Raw genomic sequence first — 24,125 nt, 5'->3', positions numbered from 1 at the left:
CCCCTGCCGGCCCCGCAAGACACACGGGAGTCTGCTTTGGTAAGTCGCGGTGGGGGGCACATCTCGGGGGGGGGGCAATATCTATTCGTTTTTTTTTTACTGAGAAAAAATTTTCCTTAAAAAAGCACCTAACTTTAAGGGTAACTTTAAACTTGTAACTATATTCGGGTGCGGCCTATATACGAGCCAATACGGTAAATAATTTACATGTGAACTATTTTCATATTTATTAAGAACTATGATAGAGAAAAATGCATTTGTTTTTATTTCCTTTGATTTGCCAAGCTGTCCCCCAGTTATGCACATCTGCCCCAAGGCTTGCTACTCTGCCCCACCCAGACTTATCAACGCATCCCCAGACTTGGCTGCCCCCTGCGTGATGCACGTAGACAACCTCTGCTGCCACCCACCACGGATTAGAGGACGACCTTGAATATAAGACGAGGGGTATTTTTAAGAGCATTTGCTCTGGGAAAAAAACTAGTCTTATATTCGAGCAAATACTGTACACTGAAAGACCAGTTGGATGTAGTTTATATTAGTAGATACTTTATGTATGCTTACACCTGTTTGGTAGGCCTCGTATTATACATTTGTATTTGAGCCTGTGACTAGCTTAGCGCACCGACATTTTTTCTTTTCCGTTTGCACATATTTGAGGTTGTTGGCTCCTCATCAGTCTGGTTGCAGCTTGCTGTCCAGGGGTTAATAGGGAGGATGTTTAATTGCACCTCCCCCAACACATTAATAAGGTTTTGGTAGCAGTATAAACTGCTTTGTGTGCCCACTATGTAGGAGGTGAGAGTAGGTTCTCACCCTATTGAGAGTGTGCCTTGACGTGGCCGGTGAGCTTAATTATGCTTTGGCCAATTAATATAACCTCTCATTTATATTATGTTTATATATTTGTTGCCAACTTTATTAGGGTGAGAAGCGCAGACAGTTTTAGTTTTTTGTATACTTTATGTATACAAATAAAATAACAGGTAACTTAACTGATATAATTCCCTCTCTCACCCATCACATATGAATATTTTATATACATATGGCCAAAGATACAAATATAAAATGTCACTGTGCCAATGCTTACATCATCAGGCCATAGAACAATTTATTTCTGGTTTCTGGCTAGAAATCTATAAAAATGCTGGGTGGAGCAGAGTAAACATTTATCAGTTTGTCACTACAGCTACGCGCAAACATTTATTAAGTGCCGAAAGAAATATATAAAGAAATTACACTGTCTGCAAATCTCTCACCTCAAATGCGTTGCCAGGCAACCAAGAGCGCAGACGAAAATAATGAAATCAATGATTAATGAGGGGTGTTTGTTTTTAAATGCACTCTGTCAGTGACCCAGTTTGGTGTTTAAGTCAATGTGAATGATTAAATCATTTCACTTACCAACAGACTGACAAGATTACGCAGTCTGTGAGCTCACTTTAAAACGCACTTTATACAATACATACATTTGGGCTTGAAACAGACTAGTGCCAGATTACAAGCAGACTTTTTAAGAACCGGTAACACCTATTTTATATAAAAGTTTCTGGTGAATAGAAGTGTTACATGAACGTAACGGTTAGATCAGTTTTTCCATCATTACCTAGTGCTTACGAAGGTAGGAACTGTGAAATGCTCCATGTGTGATGCTCCCATCTTGACTATTGCATCACTCTTCTGGTAGGCATTTCTTTTGCCTCCACACACACTCTCTGCAATCTATCCAAAATGTTACTTCTAGGCTTATCTTCAAATACAAGGTTTTCCTCCTCACTTATCTCTTCCTTTTGCCGTTGATGAGACTTCACTCATACTGCCCCATACCTCTGGAACTCGCTTCCACCAAACTTTCAGCTCTCACCATCCCTCCCAACATTCAAGGACAATCTCAAACCCACTTCTTCAGAGAAGCATACCATCTTTGTAACTAGAACTTACCTGCCCCATGCTACCTCTCCCCTCCTTCTACAAAACTTACGTTTCTCCTCACCAAATTCCCTCTAGAGTAAGCTTGCGATCAGGGCCCTCTTTACTGTGTGTCAGTTTGTCTTTGGCGGTTCAAGTTTTGTCATTACCCTTGAATATATGTATTGTACCATGCTATTGTGTCTGAAGACAGTCAAACCACATTTTTAAAGGTGTAGTTCCACTTAGATGCAATAAATGCAATCTGTGTGCTAAGCCTTTCCTCTTAAGGATCAGAAAAAATAGAGACCTTTAAGATTTTTTGGTTTCTATGGAAACAACCTATCAGTACCTGCCTCTGTGGCACATCACAAGCGTTCCTTGTGAAAATTAAGAATGAACTATAATTTGATGTGAATAAAAAAAATATTCCTGGGAAACCTCTGAGTTTTAAACAGCACCAACTTTTCCGATGCTACATTTTCTTACAAAATTGTTAAATTTCTTTCCACGTCTCCACCAGCACGAAGGTGTGCAACATAGTTCTTCGTTTAGTTTGCACTGTGAACTACTACACAACCTTATCAAGATACATAGAGTATCAGATGTTGCAAGTCACTCCAGTAAGTAGAGGTCAAATGAGGTGCTTCAGTGATCACAACGGAAGAGTTAATGAAAACATGGCAAATTCTTAGACAAAATATGTTCATCGGCCTCCAGTAGCAGCAGGAGGCTCTCTGGTTTCAGCCTAATGGATAAAACATTGCACATGGCACATTCAGACTTCCACACCAAAACACTAGGGAACATAAGAACTTTGACTTGATTGAGAATGATGTGGGAGCCTTATGTTTCAATTTCATTGCTTTCTGGTGATAAAGCAGTATTGGTTTTGATAGCGTAGCTACCTTCATAGACACCATGTTTAACACTAAACAGGATTAACCACCAACAATAAATAACCTTTTTCTACAGTACACTGCTGCTCTACTATTCAGACACAGAATAGATCATTATGATAAAAAGTCTGTGCAAATGTTTGCAGACCAGAAAGCCCATGGGAAGTTACATGGAAGGTATGGAGTCAAGTGTAATGAACCAGGCTTGTTTTTCTGCAAAAGAGAATATGGCAGGGATAGGAAGCTCACCTAAAGAGGTGAAAAAAAAACTAATACATTATATCCAAAACTTGGAATGAATAGCAAGAATGTACCGTGTTCAGAAAGTCTGGTAGCAAAGTACCTGTCTCTGGATCTCCTTAGAAGAGTGCAAGTGGGTTGGGTAAATTTTACTTTCAGACCGCAGTGCTAATTAAAGGTAAACAAAACCTGAAACCTGCAATATTAGAGTATCTGAAGATCGATGTCTTGAGAAACACTGATTTTACTGGGAATGCGCACTTCGTAGCAGTCGGGAGGCTGCCAATATTTTCATCAGTGCATGTTCTGCTCATTAAGTGCGATTTGAATTCTATTGCTTTCCTCGTAAGCTTCTTGGGACGCAATTTCCACTTGTACTCTTCATTTTAGAAAGCGCAAAAGAAAAATGTGTTGTGTTATAAAATTCCACAGCATCAATGAGATTCCCCATCATAAATCCCATACAAGTTATGGTTTCATTACAGATTCTCTGCCGTGTAAGTAATAAAAGTTTAAAACTAAACCATTATACCAGCATGATTGGAGGAAGAAATCATTTTCTTTTCTTGTATGCAGAACAGCTCTTTTCTCCAAAGCACTACTGGCTATGAATATGGAATCTAAAGATTTATAATCCATTGTAATACAGATAAAAACTGCTGTTGCAAGAATCTTAAGCACAGTGTACAAATACATGCATTTAAACTCATACATACACATATACACACACACGTAATAGGGCATAATATTGTTAGAGTGGGGAGAAAAGGGCTGGGAGAAGTAATTAGATAGGGAGTGGGGAGGAATAATTTAGAATCCCATAGGATCTGGGAGGACTTTTGTTCCCCTTTAATAAGTAAAGCTGGAGAAGAGAGCAGTAGAGAAAGAAGAAAAAATGAAATTGAATTCTTAGGCGGCACTGAATATTTTATGAGCAAATTTGAAAGAAGCTTACCCTGTATTGATGGAAATGATTTCTATCAGTGGGTTCTTCCTAATCTTTGGTAAATCCAGTCGAGCTCCCCCCAACCGTTTTCCATTATCCTTTTTCTGACCCAGCAGTCGCACAGAGTGACCTTCAAATGAAGCACATAAATACACAAACGAAAGTCATACCAGTTCAACATAATTCATCCTGCTCTGCCAGATATATTAATGGCAGCATTTAAATATTTAAAACAGACATTAGCGCCGCGAGGATGTATAGGAAACACTAGCACCGTGATAAGCAGACCATGGAAATGTGTGGCTAAGTCACTCGACTAATGATGCAGAAAACAAGTTATGAGGTTTAGTACAGCAGAATGGGGTGGTGGGGTTTAGCCCCCCTCTGATAGGAGACAAGAACCTGCAGCTTCTTGAAAGGGTTAAACAATATGTGGCTTTGGTAGACAAAAAAAATAATAAATAATTTACATGCATGATCAACTACAAACTGCTTGATGACACATTAAACCCTTGCCTCGAGAGGGCCCATGGGCTCGGGTTAGGTGTATGAGCCTATGAAGCAAATTCAGCCATAATTCTGTTGGCAATCACAACTTTTTTTTTTTAGATTACTACACCGTTTCTTCCACAGCAGACACCACTATTTGATGATTTTATACAGCGTCTGTTTTGTCCAACCATTTTCTATTAATATATTTTCTTCTATAGAGCTTTAACTGGGACCCCATCCTCAGACAGAACTAATCTCTGCACCCTCATCCACTTTCCCATGTTATTATTTATTGTTTTATATAGCACCATCAAATTCCGTAACGCTGTACAATGGGTAAACGGGACATAATAGTATGTAACACAACAATTTGACTTAGAGAAAACAGATGAGGAGAGCCCTGCTCAAACCAGTTTACAATCTAGAGGGATTGTTAAAAGGTTGAAGTGTGAATCTTTTTAGCTGTATTTAGTAAAAACGAGCATAAAATAAAGTCGCCAAGCAAAGATATGGGCATGGTGAAAATGTACTGCAGAAAGTAAAAGCACATTTCAAATGTTGAATGTCCCAACGCCTTTGTTCCAACTATTTAGTAGAGCGCACAGATCACACAGACCGAAAATGAAACAAATGTAATTATGGTAACAAACCTATTCTACAAACCGCAATGTTTATTAATCCATCAAGGTAAATTTACGGCAGACTCCAGAATGAGAATAAGAAGCTTGTACGTTAGCTGAGCTCTCTATGTTGGAATCATCATCTATGAACTATTTTATTAGAAAAAAAACAAGATTTTGAAAATAGATGTGGATTTTTTTTTTTTTTTATTATTTTTTTTTTAGAGGAACAACTTTCCAAAGATGTGCCAGTGACTGCAAACAATAAGAGGCATGAGGTTCCATTCACTAAGGGGAGATTTGACAGGGGAGTTTGTGTGTCAGCACCATGACTTTTGCATTCTGAAGGTCCAACACTTCTCCAAAGTAACCTCACACATTGAATAATGCAGAAAACAAGGACGGCTTAGCCTTTCTGGCTCAAAAAAAACAAACTAATTTTGAAGGGGTTGTTCCACTTCAGATTGCACATGTGCTAAGCATTTCCAAGCTTCATAATAAATAGTGAAGAGGGAACAAACCACAACTCCTCTCCAAACAATCCGGACAACTGTCCATTTAGGGAATAAAGCCCAATGTTAGAGCGTACTAGTATTCATGGACGCATGGAGATCACCACCCATCTTCTTAGATATTTCATTCAGATGGGCGCAGCTTTAGGTTAGGAACAGGACAGATGGTAGGGGGGCTGGCCCTTCAGGTTCTTTGATTTGGTAAACAATGTATGGTTAACTGAAAAACGAAATCCTCTATACGTTATAAAAAACTTATTGGTATTTGAAAACATGCGGGACATTTCTTCCATTCATATCACACACTGCTTTGGAGCTTAACAAAAACCTGGAGGAAGAAAAAAAACAAAAACCACACAAGCTGTTTGGGGGTGACCGGAGAAGTGCAATGCTTGAAGGTGTCTCACCTATGGTCTATAGATGTTGAAACCGTATGTAAGCTCTGAAGAGCACACAACAGGGCCCTTATACATCACAGTATGCTCTTTAACACACGGTTGTGTTCTGCTAGAGACTAACAGGCAAGAAACATAAATGGGTGCCAGGCGTATCAAGCAGGCTGTCTAGTACGGAAAAAGGATTGCTCGAGACATTGTAGAACAAGACAGACAGACCTGCAAATCACTCATAATACCAACAGGCAGCATTCATACGGTATTAATGAAACTGGAGTTTCACTGAAGAAAAAAAACTCTTGAATTGGTTATATTTGAAAAGCTACTAATATGCTCATCCATCACGACGTTTCCTGACTAATGACTTTAAGAGGTTATTAAGCAATTTAAAGAATAAAACGGGCTATTCATGCAGTGATGCTACAAACCAAACTGGGAGTCCAGCAGCAGTTGGCTCACAAATACTGTCTGAGATAGGACACACGCTCACATAGCTCACTTAATGAAGAGGTGAGCGAAACTAGGCTGCTAATATAATGGCTGAATCCATATGATGTCATATGGCAGAGGAACACAGATTTGCCTCTACCAAATAAAACAATGGTCCCACTGTCCGTTCCGTAAAGGCTGCAGCAAAAAATTACCATTAACTTTTTCTACCTACCCTATACTGGCCATGACTGTAATGATCAACAGCTACCAATTTTATAGAGGATTAGAGGCGCACTTCCAAGATGTAGCCCACATTAAAATGGCACCATGAAAATAAAACTGTCCAGTTGTTTTGTGATTCACAGAGCTGTGTCGATTAGACAATGCTATCGCTACACAAACTATTTAATATTTAAAGTATATTATTTTAACACTGTAACCTTTTAATGTAATGCATAACAGAGTCAGACAGGACGGAGGCTATTACACATCGCTGCAAACATATTAACAGCCATTTCATTACGAATGCTATTTAAACAGGTAGTTCATACTGCAATCAATGCTGTAAGATGGCAAAAGGGTGAACTTCTGTATTTTTATGAAGTAATGAGAACATTTGATGAACATAAAGTTCAGTACAATGAGTCACTCCAAGGGAAGATTCTAGTTCATGTGCATAATTAAAGTGTAATAAACCAACAAAGGTTTTTTTTTTTTTTTTTAATTTAATGCAATGTATTATTTTTTTGGTAAAATTATCCCACTAGCCGCCATATTTACTTTTTACTCCTTTTTGTAATACATCTATTTCTCAGAGGGCCAAATAGACTTTGAAAGTAAAGTTTTGTCATGTTCTATTACCTCTAGATGCTAAATATAATTTATATAAAAGAGTACCTTACTTACCAAAAGCAATATTCCAAATGGGATTATGGATCCATGCATATACTGTTAGACTCCGGAAGAAATAGAATGACCATGTCCACAACACAAGCCTCATCTTATAGTGTCTTTATAGCGTGTTAGTGTTTATTACTGTGTCCTCCTGTCCCAAAATCAATTGTGCTCAATTCAAGTGCTGCTTATTATCATCATTATTCTTCTATATCAAACATAGTATGAAATTACAATGATGATTTTCAAAGATGTAATGCCATCTGGATAAAGGGGTCCAACTCCTGAATCTGTTTCTGTACCATGCAGATCTTCATCCCTATAAAACTTCTAAAAAGGAACAGAAGTCTAAGCACTTTTATCAAGAGTGAATTTTTTTTTTATTTTTTTTTTATTGTGTCAAGCTTTTAGTTAAGTACTGGATCTTGCTTATAAATAAAATCTATTTAATATTTGTATTGATTTAGTGCTAACCGAAGTACTTAGTCATTTACAGTGTAGCATATAAAAAAAAAAAAAAGCAGTATAGTAGACAAACATTAAAAAAGCAGGCCCCCCTCCCCACAGAGTTTACAATCCAAGGGCTGTAAATGTTTTCTTAAATTGTATCTCTTATTCATGCACACAAACAGGCACACATGCTTAAATGAAAGTTATAAGATCAGAGCCTAACCAAACTTGTTTCATCAAGAAACCATTTACCCATAAAGGCTGAAAGTTCCCAACCCGCGCCCGTGTTAATCTCACGGAATCAAATTTCCCAAATGAAAGCAAAAATGTAATTCCTCATCACCCTACTGGACCAGAGACTCAGTACTCCGTATAATTACCATACCAGCCCAGAGAGCTCTTTCAAGAGTCACGGAGAGTTCAGGAACCTACGTAGCAGTAGTCTTTAGTTCAGCAGGGTCATGTAATGCATCCTCCTGGACTGAAAAGGTTACCGCAGACAAAGCCTTATCATGGCAGGCTTAACAGTAGACTTACAGAGTTTATCAAGGGTTCACAGAGCTTTGCAAGCAGAATAAATCAGCAGTAGGAAGAGACCAATAAAAGAGCACAGCACTTGTCAAGATTAATTTGGATCTGGTTTCTTTGCTATTCAGACAGACAAAAAAAAAAAAAAAAAATCGACAGTAGGAATAGACAATATAAAGATAGAGTAACGAAGCTGCAGCTTAAAGACAGTCTTGGTAAGAAGAATGCCACTATCTGAAACTGCCCATGGACAGATTCATTGGAAGCCATTCACATTCCAGTACACAGAAGCTATTTTGCTCTGGCAACGTCAATGTTAGGAGAATCATAACAGTTTAGATGCAATCACAAAATATATTTCAGGCTTTCCTAAAGAACTCAAACCATTGAGTAGTTTGGCCAATCAAAGTAATGATGGAAGATTAAACTAAACAAGAATTTTAATGTGCTTTACAGAAAAAAGTGCTCAAATGTGATTTAAATGTTTATAAAAAGTAGAATTTGTTTCTGTACAAATGTGTTTTTGTGACGAATTTTACTATTTCATCCATTCGTCCAAATGCAACACTGGACAAAAGAAATTACAAATGTGCAATACGAAAATCTTTGTTCATTTGTTCCGTCGCCGCGGCCACCATTTTAACTGAACTAAGAGCTGGGATATTGAGTGAGCTGATCTTTGTTTGTCCAATCAGCTCACTCCTGTCACATCATGCTGAGGGCTTGTCCAATGTCGGTGCTGCATCTTTCAAAGAAAAAAAAAGCAGACTTGTAATAAAGAGCCTGAATAAGAGCAGAGCAGACAGGGGATCCGTTCATTTTCACTGCTGCATCTGAGTATTGAAATTCTTCTGCCATTTCTTAGTGTCAGACTCTCTAAAGTTTTGATTTTTAAATAATTGAATTTAACACCTATTAAAAATTAAGATAACTTAACCAGTCCAATACTATCTTAAACCTTTGACCTTCTTTCTTCCATTGGTCTCAAATTCCCTATTCAACTTCTACAAGTTTATTTCTTCATTCAGTATTATTCATTATTTTTTCATTCTTCATTCGTCATGGCAACCATACGAATGAATGTGATTTGCAAAAACAAAAACTTTGGACGAGTTGCATCGGAACCGAACACAGATGAATTTCGTACAACAAGAAGCGCCCCCCCCCCCGAAAACAAACAGATTTTCTGCCACTGCCCAAGACTAATAAAAAGTAAAAATCTATTGAGGCAAAAAAAGGTACTAGATGAGTAGAGGAGACTTGTAATGCTTAGTATAATTCATCAACATGCAGGTTATTACTCACGGAGGTACTAAGTCCTTTACTTAGTTTAATATTTTCAATTAAGGTGTGAGCTTCGGAAATGGCTCAGGTGTAAAAATAATGGGTTTTTATGTTTAGCCGACGCCATTAGAAGGCCTGGTGCATCAAACTTAGGCACACTTTTCCCAGAGCGTTATCAGATGAGGCGTAACAAGCAAAATCCCTTTTATCCAAGCTTCTGAAAGAATAGGGTTATTTATTTAATGTACGCGACACACAGTATTAATCAAGTGCCAGTTACTAGCGCAAGACCCTTCCTGGATTAAGGCCTTTGAATGGTGATTTTACATGGCCAACTTCACACATCCCAATGTGACTCCGGAGGTTAAGCACATTCCAATATGCATCCAAGCATATAATATAGTCTGTGCTCACTGCCTATAAAATAACTTCAGTTTAACCTTTATTGGGGGAGCTTTTATTAACACAAATCCCATTCTAGATACCAATACAGTATATAGGCTTAAATTCTTATTTTATTTAACACGTGTATTGATATTTTTCGTGCTTTAAATGCTTCACAGACACCAGTATGTCAATCATAATGGATTTTTAATCTAAACCTTGTAAGGTTTGTCATAGTTGCTTAGTGAAGGTCAAAGTGGTATAGGGCTCTGCTTGGTGTTAAGCTGGCATTCACTATTATATCACTATGATACTTTTCCATATTCCACCGTGAGCAATATTCACTAAAGTATTCAGCATTAGCCAACTTACAGAGGAAGTTTGCAACTACTCACTTAACTCCACAGAAAACCAAATAACATCTTTAATGTGGAACAAATGAGACAGCTCTCAAAAACTCATGTTAACCTTACAAACCCTTAGCAAATGTCCCCTGGGCCCACTCAACAGCTGAGGTGCAACCGGACATGTTTCATCTCCTACTTGCTTGACATGAGACTGTGCAAAGTAGTAAGGAGAGAGGGAAACGTGCATTGCAGTACAAATCCTCATCAAAGCAAGCTGTCAGGATGCGGGCACTAGGGAGAGTCCTGTCCAAAGCCCCATTATCCATATTTAGACAATCTTGGGCATCATATAATTTAAGACTCGCATGTGGTTAAGGTGCACAATCTAAATGTGTTGCTAACTCCAGTCCCCATGGAAGTAAAGAGTAAGCAACAAACATACCTTTATGGTACACGTGCCTTTTGGAGGACATCACCTTGGTAACACACACCACGTATATTTGTTGAAAGTGCCATGCTCAGATTCTGCAGGCATGACACCTGTGTCTCTCAACGTGTCTTACTGGGGTCATCTGTATTTGACATCCCAGGTAGTCTACCTTCAGGGGGGAGTGGCTTGGTGGGTAAGGAGCATGTCCGAACATCTCTCCGTTACGGAGAAAGAATAACCCAACAAAGAGTTTACCTACTTTATAAATTAAAAGGAACAGTCCTGAATATGATAAAAGTGGGCATGTTGTAAACTCTCTAGGAGAGTCCCTCTTACAACGGCTCTTTGTAAGTCATGTGGCAGCATTAGGATGCAATCCAAGGCATGTTCAGTGAGTGCAAGTTTTTTCCCCTCAAACTACTATTCTGACCGTATTAACATGAAGTTCATTTTAACAAAGTAACCTTTGCTCAACAAAGATGAAGAATATCTTCAATGCCTGTAACCAACATCTTTAACATTATCATATTCTACAAGTATCCTGAAAGGAAGGAATATGAACCCAGAAATGTCATAAAATTAATATAGGCAAATGGTCTTCATCATGTACTAGCCAAGTATCCTGGCATTTTGGACTATTTAGAATTCTGGTAGTTATTCTGTGCATCTTCCATTCACTGGACTGTTGGCCACAGACAAAAATAGAAGTTAAAGTAAACTATGATATTGCCACAAATGTAGCCAAATATCAGAGGGTATAAAACAGAGGTGTCAAACTCCTTTCCTTGATGGGTAGGAAACGTGTCAGGGTGAGTGGCACAAATAAGTGTATTCGGTATATTTGTGGCCCTTAAGCCCTGGCGTTCAATTTTACTATTGAAGTACCAATATGTACAACCTTCTAACACACAATAATGAGTATTTGAGACAGAAAAGAACTCTGAACTGCCATAAGAAATAGTTTAATAGTTAGATAATTCTTGCATTACCATAAAAAAAATTATATTACCCGTTTACACAATATTACATTCAAGATATCGTTTAATAAACTACACGGCCACTACAAAGCTGCTGTGGTATTATTTCATTTAGTTTATAGTCAATCTAGTTTTTCTGCCTTTTTATGAAAGGCCAAATTGTTCATGATCTTAACCCAACCTTTAAAACGTTATCTATTTTTGGTGATCAAGTCTAGTAAATAACTTATCGGCTTACATCTGACTTTGAAATAAGTTAATGTCTGATTCTAAGACATATTCAAAGCACCCGCATGTTTCTCCTTCCTTTACAGTTTACAAAATAAACTTTACTCTTTGAAAACACATCATACCCTTCTTACTAACTCGACTTCCAAAGTGTAAACCAGGCAAGGAACAGAACAAATGTACCATTCTGTTTCCAAGCAAATCATTTGAGGTGTGATTTAAAATTAAAAAAGGGTAACAAATCTTCACAAATATCCAAATTGTATTTAAGAAGTACACTTAAAATTACACAAACTGAATGAATACCCTACCAATAATTGTACAAATGACGTAGCTCAACACAATTTTTTAAATTGCAAAGTGGAATTAATAAATTGTGCTCCAATGCTTAGTCTCAACTGCTCGATTACAATAGCAGTTTGTGTTTTTTGGGACAGCACGCTCAGAAAAGATTTAAAATAAAGCAGTTTTTGTTGAGGAGCATTTACGTTAATGACATTTCTAACACCATCGATCCCTGACATATCTGTTGTATCTTGGTTTTCATGACAAATCCTCTCGCAAATGACTCCATGTATGGTTGAGTGGACACACAAAGGTTTTATTACGTTTTTGATTCATCGGTGACTGATCCCCTCCCTGATACTACATCACATTATGGACCTCATAAAGAGCTGTGGAGCAGTGTTGAGCCAGGGAGACATAAAAGGTAGCCTGGCTTTGCACTCCTATGGACAGATCATGAATTATAGACTGGAAGGGTGGAAATTCAAGTTCATCGTGAGTTCAAGGAGGTTATTTCAGTGTGACCGTCTATACAAACTAACCTGCTCTCAAATATTAGCTGCAGTTAACATTTGAAAGAACCACAACCATTACGTTTGCGTAATTGAGTTTGAAGCTAGGTGTACCCACATCCATCCATTGTTTACATGCACATAGGGTTTTGCAATGAAACAATACAGATAGATGGAGAAGATTCCAAGTGGTACACCTTGTATTGGAGTGCTCTAAATGGTTCAATAGTATTACAAATGGTACAAGCAACAGAATCCTATTGTGACCATGTGGACCTCTGCACCTCAGGACCTAAAATCCAATAACCTTAAAGGGGAGCATTTGCACCTTAGGTTTACCTCTCAAAGCCAAACATACCAAACAGGCAGCTTACGCATCTGTGTCAGGGAGCACTCCTTCTCCAACTCAGTACCGGCTACTGTGCTACTAGCACATACTACACTTAACTGCAAATGCAAATGCAGTTGGCGCAACCATTACTTGGCTCTTTTGCGGGCAACATTGTAGACACGACTGCAAGATTCTTGCACTTTAGACCGATTCCAGGCCTTGCTACCAGCAAAGAAAGAAAATGAAATTATTATATACCAAACGTGACAAGAAACCAAGAAACCTAAAACACTGTATGATACAGAGCCTACCCAACTGCAATCACATATCAAAAAATTCTCTGTTTTATATTATCCTCGGTTTATATTACCATATAAATAAACAACATAAGATTAAACATTTTTACTTGATTGGGTTTCAAAACAGTGTGAATTACACCAAATTAATCCGCATTACATATCTTTCCCCCCTTTCCATTTTATTTCTAAGTGTCATTATCACTTACTGCATATGGCTGAGAACTGTAAAAACAAGAGGGAAATCAAGCTGAAATGGATAATATGAGAAGTCCCACCTGCAGCCACCTTATCAGTGTGGAAGTTCAGCTCCACTTTCTGGGGAGTGTGCCAAAACGCTATCAATGATTCATACTTCGACAATGTGCGGTGCCAATTAAACGGTCACAAGCATGAGTTAATATGTAATCCAGAAAAGACTCGTATCTCCAGACAGGTCAGTGTGACTGAAAAGGAGGCAAATTTAAGGATGAGAGCTTCAAGTCTGAAGTAATTTCCTTTAGTGGTAATTTTTTTTCCTTCATATAAGCAATCATGAGCACTGACCCTTCATAACTCCATTTTATGAGAACATGACAGGCAGACACAACACAGAACATGTTTTCAATTCTTAAAGATACAGCCTCTCTTTTCTGTAGAAAAGGCTGTCTGGTGTTCAATAGAATCATGGTGCAATGCATTGGAAAAGAGCATCTTGGGATCAGTACAGCACTGAATGTTCCATCTTTTCTACCTTACAAAAACAAACTGGAGCATTGTCCCAAAAAACAAGGAATCTATAGGAAATATTAACTCTGACCTTACTATAGATGTGAAGGCCATACCAGTGGGCTTCTCTTGCATGGACCTATATAATAAATAGTGAGGGGAGATTCCCAGCAGCCCTTTTAGTTTCCTAAGAGAGCTAGTGTAGCTAGAGAACAGTAGAGGTACCTGAACGGAATCCTGAGGCACATGAGAGGAGAAACAAGTCCCAGAGAAGAAAAAAAAGGTTTCCAATTGTGTTCAGGTCATGATAGCCAAGAAAATTGGGGTTTTGTTAGAGTACGAACATTTTTTATTTTATTTTAAATTGTCAAGAATATATAAACAGCACAGGTCTGTATGGTTAATACACTAACCAGATGAATCACTGGTATCAAACGATTGAGGGAATCAGGGGGAGGAAGTGATCAAGAAAGTTTTACGGTCTCTAATACAAACGATCCATAGTTCTAAAATTCTATCACTGCCTCTGTCTCTCAACTAACGTTAGGCAGTGACAGGTAGGCCTGCAAGCTTCAAAAAGCAGAAGTCAAAGTGATCACAGCATTAATGTAACCAGTATTGGTCTCTTGATTGGTATTCAGATGTCTGCCTTGGTTAAAAAGCAAGCCTCTGCCCTGTCATGGGGGGGCGTAGGGTGCAACAGCGTTCACTGCAGTACGTTGTATGTCCACCTCATGATCATTAAGGTCGAGGGTTTTCAGGACAGCTTAGAACATACTTACGTACAAACTGGTTAATGAACTCATTATGCCACACCGGCAATTTTCAAGTCATCAAGCTGCTGCGCTTTGTCAAGACCATGAAGAAACGACTACATCTTGTACAGATGTATAAATACAAACATTCATTTTTAACAAAAATAAAAAAAAAACTCCGCTCTGTATCTGGAAGGCCAAATAAGCAACGCAGAGAAAGTGAAGATTTAGCGAGTGCACGGTTGAGCCGTCTCTGGAGGAATGAAAGTACATATAAGAATGGAAAAAATGTTGACAGTACCTATTGGAAATTGGATAGTTAATCATCCATTGATGCCAGAATACTACAGTCAATCACGGCTTCTCAACATGACAGCAGAGACGGCTACATGTCATATCCCGCAAGTTATAGCACATACAACTGATGCTAATCTCATAGCCAACATCACATTTAAATATTCCAGAAGTAGCTATTTACAGAAGAGCCCAGTCTGATGGCTCCCATAGAAGTATTTTGCATACAAAATCTGAATATTCAATTCCATTGTGCGGTGACCTTGAGCATTTTATGAAGGTTACAGAGAAGCTCTGAAAACATTGCTATTCTGTCTTCATTTCCAAATGTGTTTACTGCAAAGTGTAATACCGGGGCACAGGCATGAATTGTAACTAGCATAAAAACAGTATAGAATTATCTGGGTTTCTCAAAGCCAAAACCCAAGCATAAAACCACATCAAGAGTGTGACTGTATAGGGAATAAAATCAGTAAGCCAGTGTTTACGCTTTTTTAGTACAATACAAACACAGCCAAATGACAACTGACATGTGTGCCTTTATAAAGGGAAGTATTCTAAATCAAAACGTGCGTTCCACAGAACTCTTACAGACAACTCAATACTTGAGTAAATAAGGCAACTCCTTTTCTACAGAAAGGAAAACACCATAAAATAAGTCACTCTCATAACAGATCTTAAACTCTAGAAGCAAGGGAATTTGTATTTATGAATATTTTGTTATTCAGCTTATGAAAAGCAACTTTTTAGGATGTGTAGTTTCTAACTTCTAACATTAGGGCCGTAGAGTAGGATAAAGTCACTGAAACAACCTCTCCTTTCAACTGTGCCAAGTTCTTTGATTTGAATATCCCTCAAAAGATGTACATTGGCTCTCAGAATATCAGTCTAGGACTATACCTTTAGACACACAAAATACTCACCTTTAATAGTTTCTTCCACAACTTCAACCACACGATCTATCTGCTGTACCTGTGGAGACATACAAGCATTAATTGATATATACGAGCAACGACTAGGGTGCTGTACAGGTATTTAGTTATGAAGCAGCATCTTGACGTATATGCCACATATTGGATTTTTAAATAAGAGCAATACGATAGGCCTCTAACAATTAAATACAACTCATATATACAAATCAATGACTTACCTCTATATTACTGAATATACTGGGTAACAAAAAAAAAATAAGGCAACAATATGTGTGCTCACAACTGATAAAATTGGAAACTCTGCACTTCTACATGCTTCAACATTGATTTTGGAACAGAAAATATGCTACATAGTTTTGTACCAACTGCAGCAGGATGAAAGAGCTGGTTTCACAGTAAATAATAATGATAATAAAAAAAAAACCAGGATCCTAGTAATGCCATTCAGTGAACACCACTACCCCTTTCACTAGGTTCACCACTGCAGGTTAACTGATTTTAGAAACACTGGGCTTGTACAAATGTACATACACAGTGCATACTCAGTTACGGAGACTAAGCATTCATCCTCTACTCAGCACTTTGAGGCCAATGAATGGGAACCTTCCTCAACCTCTAAAGCAGGAGTTGCTGTGCTAGAAGAATCTCTCATCTTAGGAAGGATAAAGTGTTGATCAATCTTTCCAGTGGAAGACAATTTGCAGTCAAGACAACATTAAACTCGCCTGGACCCAGGTCATAAACTAAGGGTGAAGACTCTTTCCAGTGTTACTCCAGGGAATCTTTCCTGTACACAAGGCACTGGCAATTTCCATCTAGGAAGAAAGAATGCATCCAGAAACGAAGTTAAAACATATCTTAAAGAGCAAATAAACTCTTCCACTTTGATGAGGATGACTGTACCCTATGACTCCTTCCAAAGGTGGACCCTACAGTAGCTAAAGCCCCCAAAATAACACCCACACAGGTTTTGAAGCAAAGGCTTTCCCTTCATCAGTTTCCTTAAAGGCGCCCGCGGGATCTGTCATAGAAGGCCTTCCAGAATTTCCAGATGGGATTTAAACCTGGTCCTTAAAGGTTTAACAAGACCCCATTCCAAGCCTTTGCAAGATGCTTCTGCAAAGTTCATCACCCGTAAGACTAATGTCTTGCAACAAAGAGGAAACTTCATTGCCTAAGTGTAAGGAGATGTCTCCTTCCCTATATTCTGATATCTGTATCAGGGAGACTGTATACCAATTTTTGTTGCTTTCTCAGGACCATCAAGAGGAAGAAATGTGCTCAGAGCAATTATTGCCCAGCAGAGGCAGGTCTACAATTCACTCCACTAGGTTAGTGGCAACTTCTTATGTAGAATGAGCACATGCCTCTCTGGATCAGATCTACAAGGCAGCTACTTGAAAGAATGTTTACACTTTCGCTAAAAATTACTCTTCAGCAGATTGGAAAAAAAACCAAAAAGTCTTTAAACTGCTTTATTTTGACCCTCATTTTTTAAATGTATGCTAAGTAATTCCTTCTCCTTGATCTTCTCCTGGCAGCATTTGTTTCCCACCCAATAAAATGTATTTTGCATGATTCCTAGTATGTATTTTTTAATAACAGTGGGGTGGGACTGAAGGGATGGGTAATTTATAGCTACACGTTTTTTTCTTGCTCTACCTAAGCAAGGTGGAGTCTGTTAGAAGATGAGCATAGAAAAGGAAATATTGGTAAGTAGAATTCAAACTGTTGTCACTGTGTATTATACATATGTACATATACATACTATAGCAAGCTGCAAACATCCCTGACAGTGTTACAAAAAAAGCCTTATGCTTCAAGAAGGGGGGGGGGGACTGCCTGTGCTAAACACAGAAACCCTCTATATATATATATATATATATATATATATATATATATATATATATATATATATATATATATATATATATATATATATAAATATAAATAAAAGAGGAAAATGTCTATCTGATCCAACGAGAGACAGAGATCTTGTTTATATTCCGGGAAAGCTAAGTTAATGCATTTCACATACCTAGAAAATGTCTAGAGACATTAGACATCATCTTGGGACTGAGCAACCAAGAAAATAATTGTTTTATCTCTGTCCCTTGAATGGGAAACATGCCTGTTACACAGAATACCTGTGCAGCTGCTACAAGTTTATAAAATATTTAGGGCCATTTACAGACATGCCAGTTTTTAAGGTATATACCGGGATTTCACTAAAGAAAGCACTGTCTGGATTTTCACACCATATCTGTTGCAAGTCATTGTTTTGAAGGTATCAGAAAAAACTACTTCAAGCTTGTGCTTCAATTGGATATATTTATTTAGTTTATTAGAATTACCTTAAAGAATTGGACATTTCCTGTCCAGAAGTGCCCCCTCACAAAGGTCGCTTGAACCAATCAAGAGCTACTTGACAATAATCAAGAGATAAGATAATGGGGAAAAATAACGTTGCAGACCTCAACGATACCTCTACTCATGGTACACCGACAATATATGGGTTTTAAGGTTTTATTCAGTGTGTGGAACTATACATTGTTACACTCCAAAATGCTCACTGTAAAATCTCATGAAGTGCAACTTTAGGGCACTCATTGCGGCTCTCCACCAACTTGTACCAAGACACCAGGCTTTTTACTATGCGGCTCAGATTCATTGAGGCCTAACCAAAAATCTTATTGCTGGAGCCAAGACTTGGGAGACCTCTTTTTACACAAACCTTTCAATAATACACATTTTCAGAGACTTGCTGTGTTTTACTGTGCAGTTACAATACTCTACTCACATATAATGTTCTTTCTGTGATGTATAATTGAGAAGCACATTTAGTCTCACTAGGGAAAGAGCACCATGTAAGTTATTTATTACTATAGGATCCATGAGCGAGGCTGCAGACGGCCTGTTGTAAGACATCTCTTCCACAGTTTGGGTAACAAAAGATGAGTAATTACACAGCCAATTTAAATCACTAGGAACAGGTGTGCTACCTATTATAATATGTTGTACATCATAACTAATGTTTTCTCTTTTTCTTGCCAAGCTTATGTTCATTATAGAAAAAGTGCAGATCCTCTGATAGTTGGAGAACTGCTAATTCTATGATGTTGGCTAAGACCTGAAAGGTCACACTTTGGAGTTTGTTGACTAAAGAGTGTTGGCAGTAGAATTTTGATTTCAGCTCCGTTATTTTACTAGACATTAACATGAGCCAGCACTGTCAGGTGTCTCTGGCAACAAAGGCTGAGCCGTCCCTGGATAATATATTGTTTAATGGGTGAGGAGACTGAAGAAGTCCCACTGGGGTTGGCCCTACATAATGTATAGCGAAGTCAAGACGTTTAATCAACTCTGACAACTTTTCCTTTAACAAATAATCCCCTTTCACGATCCTTGTGTACAAATGTGGAGTACAGATTAAAAGTATTTAAAGGGGGAGGGTCGTGATAGTACCTATAGAGTTCTGAATTCGGTTCATTTGGCCCAGGCGACTGGTCAGAGGCTCCTCCTCCTGTCAACTGACGAGGAAAAGGCCTTTGACAGGGTCGCATGGGACTTCATGTTGCAGACCCTGCGGGTCTTCGGCTTTGGTCAATCATGGCTCCTTCGGATTGCAGCCTTGTATTCTGCCCCTTCCGCGCGTATCCGCATATGGCACTCTCACTAAGCCCTTCACCATTCACAACGGCACCCAACAGGGTTGCCCCCTATCCCCGCTCTTATTCGCTGTGACCTTGGAGCATCTTTTGCAGTCGATCCGCGACAATCGAGATATCCACAGTTTGCTTTGCTCGGGACACACATACAAGGTGTCGGCCTACGCTGACGACCTGTTATTCACGGTGACTCAACCCAGGATTTCCCTACCGGTCCTACAGGAGGAGCTGCGGCTTTATGGGTCGCTCTCCAATTTTAAAATTAATACGGATAAGTCCGAGCTTCTAGATGTCTTGTTGTCCCCTGATGAGGCGCGGTCGGTTAGGGGGTCATTCGGTTGTAAGTGGTGTCAGGGTAGCTTGCAATACTTGGGGACCTGGATTCCCAGTGACTTGAGACTGGTTTATCAGGAGAATTTCCCTAGTATCTTGGCGCAGATATGGCTTGACCTGCGAAGTTGGTCCTTCCCTCATATCTCTTGGCACGGTAGAGTCAACGTGCTCAAAATGAACGTTCTCCCACGAGTCCTCTACCTTTTTCAGTCACTCCCTGTCTCCATCCCGAGGGAGTTCTTCTCAGAAGATCCACTAATCATCAGGTATGTTTGGCAGGGAAAGAGCCCTAGAATAAGCCACTCTACACTTATTCGGCCGAAGGAGAAGGGGGGGACTTGCACTCCCGGACTTTCGGGGATATTATCGCGCTACTCACCTTCTGCGCATGCTCGAATGGCGCTTCGCTCCACCCGCTAAGCTCTGGATCTCATTGGAACAGGCCACGACGCAGGTCCCTCTGTCATCTTGTTTGGGGATCCTCCCTGGGGCTCTCCATTCCTCCAGGTCAGGGAACCCTTTTGTCCGCGCCACGTTGATGGTGTGGCGCTTGCGGCGTGTGGGTGGGACTCTCACCTCCTTCCCCTCTCCTCTGACCCCCATTGAGGGTAACCCTGACTTCCTTCCTGGCATGGAGCGGGGTTTCCTAGACTCATTGGGGTTGCCCCCGCGCACGCTCCTCTCTGCGGTGTGGGGTCAAAACGCCATCCTCCCTATCGAACGCAAAATCCCTGGCGCGGAGCTCACTCCCCTAAAACGCTTCCGATATGCCCAACTTACCCGTTATTCGTCATCTATCCCGGGCAGACACCACATCTCTAGAGCGTTGACACCCTTTGAAACGCTCGCTGGCCGCGACTCATTGCTTAGGGGTGGGATCTCCTCGCTCTACCGTATGTTGATGGCCGCAGACCTCTCCTCGCCTCCGAGGTTTGTTGGCTCCTGGGAGGCCGCCCTGGGTGAGACTCTGACCGAACCACAATGGGATGGGGTTTGCGCATTGGCACATAAATGCTCAATAGCCACCAGCATGCAGGAGACAGCCAACTGTTGGCGATGTGGTATAGGACCCTTGTGACTCTTGCTAGGCTCTTCCCCGGCAGCAATCCCTCCTGCTGGAGATGCGGCACGGAACCCGGTACTTATCTACATCTTTGGTGGGGACGCTGCAGTCTCAAACCATTCTGGCACGGCGTATTTCGAGGCTCAGGGGAAGCGGTGGGTCGGTTGATTCCGCTCTCCCCGTGCCTTGCTCTTCTCCTGCACGGTGGGCCCTCACGGACCCTGGTTAAAACTACGGTGCTACGTCATCTTCTCAATGCGGCCCACAGCTTAATTCCATTATTCTGGAAACGCACAGAGACCCCCTCCCTGCGCCTTTGGGTATCCCGCGTAGAGGAGATAAGAGTAATTGAGGAGCTCATTCATATGTCTAATAATAAAATGGAAAAGTACAAGGGTGTTTGGGCGAGCTGGCTGTCTTATCTGTCGTTCGACTCGCTACGGGCTCTTCTTGCACAGCCCTGAATGCATCCGATCGCGCATGGCTCGTTCCCACCTACCGCCCAGACTTTGTTGTCTATCCCCCATAACCTCACCTGATGTGTTTACCCTCCCTGGCCCTCCCTTTTTCCCAGCAACGTATTCCGCTGGATCTAGTCCCTTCACTTCATGAATCGCAGTGCTCCACAGAACGTTACACCCTCACTTTGAGTGTCGGGCTCATTTTGTGTCACATTGTGCCTGCATCACTCTATTAACTTGGACACTAGCGTACCATGCAGATTCGCGGCCCGCGACATCCTTATGTTATGACACTACCTGTACCTATTGATTAGTTAACATCGTGGTTGACTGTAGCGTACCAAATTGTAATGTTGTAACACCAGGCGGACCACGGTACACTGCAGAACGTCACATCCTCTTGTCATGATCACATCTATGACCTATGTTCGTGTCCAACTTCTGTCACACAATGGCTGTATGTATCATACCGTACTGTATCATGCTGCATCATCAACTCTGATGTTGCTCTCCCTCTTACCCCCTTTTCTTCCTGTACCCTTCTTTTGACATGTTAAAACAATAAAAATTGATTTACCTAAAAGTATTTAAAGGGACTCTGGACTGCTGATTCGTATACCACGTATGAGATGTGATCAGCGAACACATTACCTATACGGAAAATAGCCAGTTGGGAAAAGGAGCACATATACATAAGGAGGGATTCTGCAAACCAAATACATTTAATAGAGACCACTCAACTATCATATATGCATTAGAGTGGAATGTCTTTCATTTTGGAAAAGAAAGCCATTCACAATAAATATGCATTAAATCTCGTGCCCCAAGTGAAAAATACACTCTAAAAAGGGGCAACACATCCCTTTCTTCCAGGATATGAAATAATCAAACCTTCGGAATCAGGCTTTACAATAATAAAATGTTCTTGTAAGCCATTTTATATGTAACCATGGATTACTTTGCTGCTTATTTTTCCATCTTGCTTGTTTCAACAGCGTGCAAAAAATATTTTGAATGCAGATTTCAGTGTCTCAATCAAGTTTTCCATCAGAGGGCCTCTGATATTTGAAGTGAATCCACTTCACCCCTCTGGCGAGTTCCTCTTTGAGAGGACAGTCATGCTTTTTAAGCCAGTGACAATTAATTCAGCTGCGCTCCTTGAGATAAGTGTATGCCCTGTGTGATCCCAAAGTCCCCCACAGCTTTAAAGGAGGACCATGGCACCGAAAAGCAGCGGTCACAAATAACTCACGAGCTGAAAGCTTTCCTCTACGTTCAAATAAACAGGACTGCATTTTCTTCCATTTGGTTTTAAAGGCTGGTTTTTGCTTGTTGAAAACCTCACTTACTACAATTTTAATTAAATTGCTTACTTCTCTTGAAAGCGTGTTCATTTTCCCTCCTTGGCTTTATAAGTTTATGTCCCCAGTAGATAACAGAACCTTATTGCAGCCTATGACTGCCATGGAAACAGATGGATTAAGGAAATGATTCACAACTGCCTAAAACCATTTGCAAGGCTGACATTACAATAGGGGGGGGGGGGGCACGATTAGAAATACATTAGATAACTGTTGATATTATATGTAGTGACAATAGCAGCTGTTGTCTCTAGAGTAAAATCTTGTTTATATGTCAATAATATTCAATATAGGAATATTTTTTAAATTATTTCTTTTGGTTAAAATAAAGTTGTCAAATCGTAACTTCTTTCAATTATTCAAAGACGTCTGACTTTCTTGAGAATTCTGTTTCTGTATCCTACAGAAAACTTTCTGCTTAGTGTGAGCCACCGCACATGGATGATAAAGACTCCACAGATAGTAGGTCCATTAAGTGCTCGGAGCTTGTTCCTATCACTAAGATGACATGGGCAACCTCTGCCAAAGCCACCCCCAGGGTTTCTACAGAGCACCTGCTTACCTTTTTTTACCCACAGATGTGGTTGTCAATAGGCAGGCAACACTGGTTCCTTCCACTCTAAGCATAATGGAAGGTCACTGCTATCTCTATAGTCAATTAACACATGGTCTTTATACACTTCACAGGAACAGAACTCCTGCTTATCTTTTAGAAGAACATGCTACCTGCAAAACATTTTCTATGCTGGGTTAGCATAATTAACTACGTGTGTGTATACACACACAAACTAATGACTAAGAAGGGTTCACAGTGTGAACGGAGTGTATTAAAGAACTGTATCCTTCATACAGTTTAGCACATATTAATTTATTTAAATAACCTCTTTACCTTTACTAATTTAAACTTGGAGACCATTGATTTAAAACTAAGAGCCTATTTTACCTGGGGGGGGGGGGAGCTGTGATTTGCGGCAATAAATTAGAGATTGCTGGATTACAACAGATGAAATCATTTTTGTAGTAACCACCTAAATAACTGTTGCTTCACGTTACTTTTTGATGGGTAGGATACTCTGGGAATTAAAAATGGCCTCTAATTTCCACATGGGTATCAGAGAACAGGTTGAAATGCAGCTATCCAATAACAATTCTGGTTGCTT

The 24,125-nt window shown here is 39.7% G+C and overlaps 1 protein-coding gene across 1 annotated transcript in view; it reads right to left on the bottom strand.

The window, feature by feature from the left end:
* Window positions 1-24,125, bottom strand: part of LOC149289572 (threonylcarbamoyladenosine tRNA methylthiotransferase) — a 328,224-nt gene that overhangs the window by 217,783 nt on the left and 86,316 nt on the right. The window contains exons 5-6 of the mRNA XM_089490398.1: window positions 16,071-16,119; window positions 4,003-4,123 (exon numbers count right to left, since the gene is read on the bottom strand). Of these exons, the coding sequence (XP_089346524.1) occupies window positions 4,003-4,123; window positions 16,071-16,119 (170 nt within the window). The remainder of the gene's footprint in view (window positions 1-4,002; window positions 4,124-16,070; window positions 16,120-24,125) is intronic.

This window comes from Sceloporus occidentalis, unplaced genomic scaffold (assembly GCF_023333645.1).
Source record: "Sceloporus occidentalis isolate IW3139 unplaced genomic scaffold, rSceOcc1.0.p SCAF_44, whole genome shotgun sequence".
Classification (NCBI taxonomy): Eukaryota; Metazoa; Chordata; class Lepidosauria; order Squamata; family Phrynosomatidae; genus Sceloporus; species Sceloporus occidentalis.
Note: the sequence above shows the minus strand (reverse complement) of the source record. Positions and strands in the feature narration are given on the sequence as shown.